The sequence below is a fragment of the Cyprinodon variegatus genome, unplaced genomic scaffold, assembly GCF_000732505.1.
Source record: "Cyprinodon variegatus isolate N-32 unplaced genomic scaffold, C_variegatus-1.0 Scaffold64, whole genome shotgun sequence".
Classification (NCBI taxonomy): domain Eukaryota; kingdom Metazoa; phylum Chordata; class Actinopteri; order Cyprinodontiformes; family Cyprinodontidae; genus Cyprinodon; species Cyprinodon variegatus.
In genome coordinates, this window is record NW_015150517.1 from 1,529,650 (window position 1) to 1,534,879 (window position 5,230).

General features: G+C 37.4%; 1 protein-coding gene across 1 annotated transcript in view; it reads right to left on the reverse strand.

Moving 5' to 3' along the window:
* The window catches only part of map3k5 (mitogen-activated protein kinase kinase kinase 5), an 87,336-nt gene extending 83,102 nt beyond the window's left edge, over nt 1–4,234 (reverse strand). Inside the window, exon 1 of the mRNA XM_015371751.1 lies at nt 3,506–4,234. Coding sequence (XP_015227237.1) covers nt 3,506–3,929 — 424 coding nt within the window. The 5' untranslated portion in view covers nt 3,930–4,234. The remainder of the gene's footprint in view (nt 1–3,505) is intronic.
* Nucleotides 4,235–5,230: the final 996 nt, after the last annotated feature.

Consider the following 5,230-nt stretch of genomic DNA (forward strand, 5'->3'; position numbering starts at 1 on the left):
ATTCCTTTAAAGTTTAGCAAAAAAAATGACCAGTGACCGTTCGCTCGTTTGTTCGTTCGTTCCTTCGTTCCTTCCTTCCTTCCTAATACAAATGGCTTCACACTCCATCTGATTAAAACTAAACTACAGACACTATATTTCTCTAAATGAGGAAAGGGCATGCTGAGTCCTCCAGATCAGGCGCAGTGGTATTAACCAAACCCCCTCTGTTATTTGTTTCCCTGCCAAATCTGACAGGAAACACACTCCATTATTAGCAGCATTTGCATCATATTCACTAAAAGGACTGGATTCAAATAAAATCAAACACTAAATAATGTGACTACAGTAGTGAAATAAAAACACTTTTTAGATCTGAATGTTCAAGAAATAAACAGCAGCACTGAACCAAATACATTGAACCACACAGATGTGATTCAAACAAAAAGTTGTATGTTAGTAGCAACCATAATGTAACTATATTTGTCCTGATTTAAGCATTTCATTTAAACTATGAGACCAAATGTATTAAAAGATTATCAACACCCAGCAAAACAAATAGCTACATGTTAATCAGACTGAGGAATTTATAGCTGATGAATAAGCCCTGAATGCCGACTGTAATGAGAACCAATGTTCTTCTGTAGGATTATGGGTAATTTGATAAGATTTGGACAACTATTAATGTTGTTGTCTAATTTTTGCTTATCTGTTTTCTTTGTATGTTTAAGCCTAAAGCGTTGGTAGGCATCATTCAGCCAAATGCACCAACTACACCCTTCGTCCAAAGGCATCATGTGAGGAGGCCTTTCACAGACTGATTCCTAAGAACCATTCTGGTTCAGTCTGAGTTTGTTGATCTCTGCCTCTTAGGCTGTTTAACCTTCTTTTGTTTTGTTTTAATCCCCTGCACACTCCTAAACTAGTAGAAGGAGGGTGAAGAAGTATGTGCAAGCACAAAAGAGTTTTTCTGGGAAAACACCAGTGACTTCATTGTTTTTTATCATGAGAATTTCCTGTTTTTCTAGAAGTGAGACAAAAAAGAAACAGGGAACCTAATGCATTGGTACCATTGATAACACAAGAAGCAACAAGCCTGTTAATTGGAACAAAAGCAAAACCTCTGTTTCACTATAATCTTTTACTAGGGCAACAAGAATTACTTAACCTGCCTAGCAGGATCAAGAGGCAAACCGGGGACATTTTAAAGATTCATCCCAATAAAAATGGTTTTATTTGGATTTAAACAGAGAGCAAAGTAAAGGAGTTTCATTTTAAAGTAGGTAGGTCACGTATGACTCATTAAAAGCCTGCTTGATATTTTGCCACCTAAATCGGCTTCCATTTTTTTAATATTCCAACACGTTATATAGATATATATGATGGTGGTAGAACCAATATGCAACTGTTGGTTTTATTAAAGCCCTTTTGGTCACTATTGTTTAATGAAACAAAAGTGTTAAAGTAACTAAATATTCTTCAATAGATTCAACAGTCGCATGAATTCCTTTTCAAAGTGTAAGAAATACATGATTAAATAAAAAAATGTTGGTTTATCACCATATACTTATAATATTGTGCAGCCTATTTATTGATAATCTTCTTTCCCCCCAATATATGCAAACAGTTTGATAAAATTAGCATCCTTTCCTCTATTTTCTATTCCCTGCAGAGCAACAGAGCAATTTACTTGACAGGAAAGTTTTTGAATGACAGGAGTAAACTAGGGTACCCAGAGAGAACTCCTGCATGCACAAGGAGAACTGGATATATCATACAGAAAGGACCTGACTGGGATTTGACCTCAAGGCCTCTTTGCTGTGAGGCAACAATCCTAAAAATCCCAATAATATAGACTAAAAAAAAAAAGTCTAAAAAGGTAAAGCAAATAGTTTTATGATAATATTTTAATATTAGGTTATTAAGTTGCAGAAATGCTATAAAAAACACCAATCAGGTCAAACGGTTAGAAAGAAGGATATACTTTTCTTCTTCTCCAACACATAACAACTTTGAGGTGAAAAAGAGGTAAGGAATGTTTCGTGTTTATGATGATTTTCATGATAAGAACTAAGCTGTAGTCTTTGGTCGTTTCTGTATACGAAAAAAATGTTGTGAATCTTTGTTATGTCTGCAGAGAAAGTCCTGGAACTACAACCTAAAACATGAAAACATTGGTGGTGTGCTCCTGTCGATGCAGGCCACAAGTGATTTCCTAAAAAGATATCTGTTTTAATTTTTTGCAATACATCATTGGAGAAGCAGTGAAAACAATGCAAAAAAATACAAAAACTCTGTTCAGTTTGGAAACAACTATGGCATCTATGTTCTACCATCAAGCCCTGACATGCAGAGCTCTGCTTTAGTCGGGTTTGAGAAGCACTGAGAAATGTTTCCTAATGCTAAAAACACTTTCTTAGAACAGAGCTTTGCAGAAATATGTCACTCTCATGGTGTATTCACACTTCAAGAGGGGATTAACTCTCTTTACAGGAATGTAATCATAGTAATGGAGGACCGACATAAATGTGATCAAATCATTTTAGAGGATTGACCTGAAAGGCTTCAACAAGAAGATAAAAACTAATGAACTGTACATGAGTGATTATATGCACAAAAAAAAATTATTAAACAGGCATATTAGATTTTCTCTGTGGTTTTCAAAAATTATTTAATTCTAACATCAATAGAATTGCTTTGGTGACAAACCCTATAACATTTTAACTATGTCTTCATCTATAGTGTTAGGTTATAAATTAATTAACCATCTTAGAAATAGTTAAGAATTGTCATTAGACCTCTGGTGGAAAAAGAGAAAGAGAAATTCTGAGTTTGCATTCTACCCCATTAGAAACCTTTGAAAGAACTGTTTATCACTTGAGACATGTTTTGGCTTTATGTCAAATTATTTACTTTATTTATATGTGATTTTATCATGGCAAGTCAAATCCAATTAGCAAGAATTCAATTGGTTTGAGTTAAACCAGTTTAAATATATTATAATAGTTAGATCTATTGCATGCCATGTTTATTATATTTGTTGTGTTTATGTTACATTGGTATATGTTTATTATTTCCTTAAGTGATTCCACTAATTGATGCACTACCACCTCAGTTTGATGGTGCAAGTTGCAAATTGATCAAGTAAACCTACACAGAGCATAGATTCTTTTGAGCATTCCAACACTTGTACACTACTTTTTGGTAGAATTTTAACCCCAATTAAGTCCAATCTGGTTCAAAAAATCCAGAAAAATATTTTAAATTTGCTTTAAATACTTGTTCAAAGTTGTCGCTCTTGTAGTTTCCACTTACAAAATGTATGCAAAAAGCTACACAGTAATAATAACGTGATAGGATTATAATTAATATTTGACATTGTGATATTATTGTCTAACTCTTTGTGTTGAGAGTGAAACTGGTTTCATGTTTCTCTGGTGATTGTAGCTACTTGTTGAAGGAAGTTGGAGGAGTTTTAAAGGGACAGGCTGCAGAACCAGTAGGATCTCTGTTAAACTGGACTAACCTGCATTGTAAAAGCGATCCAGCACTGTTGTCTCTCCAAAGTCCAGTTTGCTAAAGTTCACCGTGTCCAGCTTGCTGCCCACCCTGTCGCAGGCATCCTTCAGGCACTGTAGGGCCATGTTTTCCGCGTTGTTATTCTGCTGGCTCGCCTCGCCGTTCACCACATAAGCCACCGTCACCGGCCTGCTTTTAGTCGACTTGCAGGATGACAGCGAGCCTCCGGCTTCCATCGGACCATCCCCGGTGGTCGGGCTGAGTCCGCTGCTTCCAACCAGGGGATCCTGCCAGAAAGTCCCCGCTGCTGGAATTCCTCCACCACCTCCACCGGTGTTGCTGGTGGAATGTTCCCCATTGACAGTTTCTCTGTTTGGACCAGTACCGAAAGGAGGCACGGCGAAGGAAATCCCTTCTGTATCTTGATTCATAATTGTTTCAAGTGTTACTTAAAGTGTTGATTGCAAAGAGCGGCTGATCCAGCGGTCCTCCATGGAGAGCCTGCGTTACGCACGGCCGCCGCTCATGAAGCTTCTGCACCGACACGATGTGCGACCTTGCCCCGTTTCCACGCAGGTAAACAGCCTGTTAGAGGCACAAGTGCAACTCCACGTCATGCTGCATGCTTGTCGCCAGTGACGCTCACTCCCGCTGTAGACTGACCGGAGTCACGACGATGTTCCGCTGGGAAAATAAGACAGGAATCTGCACATTCCGTCTCAGCTCGAGAAAAAAAAAACAATTGGGTGTGTTTCTGTTGTTTTGTCACTAGGTGTCCCACATTGACCATTGTTGAATTTTCACTTGCAGGACTTAAGCAAAGCTAAAACACACACAACCTCATTGGATCATAATTTCCTAAAATAAATCTGTTATTTGATTTATCACTTAAGCACAACTTAGGCAGAGAATGTATGTTGAAGTTAAAAACCAGTCAATCAGGGACAATGAAATTATGGAAATGTATGTTTTGTTATTCATGGAGCCCTTTTTATTCATAAATTATTTATAGAAACCAGTTTTTGCTTAAGTTTGGTGGACCTTAACATAATAAAGGCATTACATTGTAATAAAAACTATCAGTAGTGCATTTAATTTAAAGGTAAATGTAAACTGAACTTGACAACAGAAAATCAGATGAAACTCATACTGCACGTAAATGTTTGCCTGCTGGATAGTTTCCTCTTGGATACTGCATCCTGGCTGATGGCACATATAGTGTCCCATATTTGTAAAAATCAAAGTCTTTACATGTAAGGTGACACCATTTATTACAGACCACGGCAAGACTGTGGGGAATATTCTTTTTTGGTTATCCCTCTTGAATATCCATTGGCTTTGAAAACTGGATGAAGCTGACTTTTTATTGGAAAAATTTGGTATTTAATTTAAGGGTGGGTGCATCTGCTCCTAGTAACTTTTCTGAAAACGGCTGACATCACTGGACTCAACTTGGATTGGATGGTAAAAACAACAGGAGGAAAGTCTTGGAAACAGAGCTGCTCTTAGAACTTTAGGAGTGGGCACAAACTTTGATCAGCTGGATCAAAAAATCTTAAATGAAGGTAACATAAAAAAAATTACATTTACCAGCCTTTTTTTTTAACTGTCATTACAAAATTCACTCTCTGCATTGAAACCATCCCCTTGTGGGCTGCCATTTGTGACACCTGCGGAGCAGTGTGGGGTTAAGGATCTTTGCTCAAGGACCCAAGGTGTCAGTCTGTGAGAA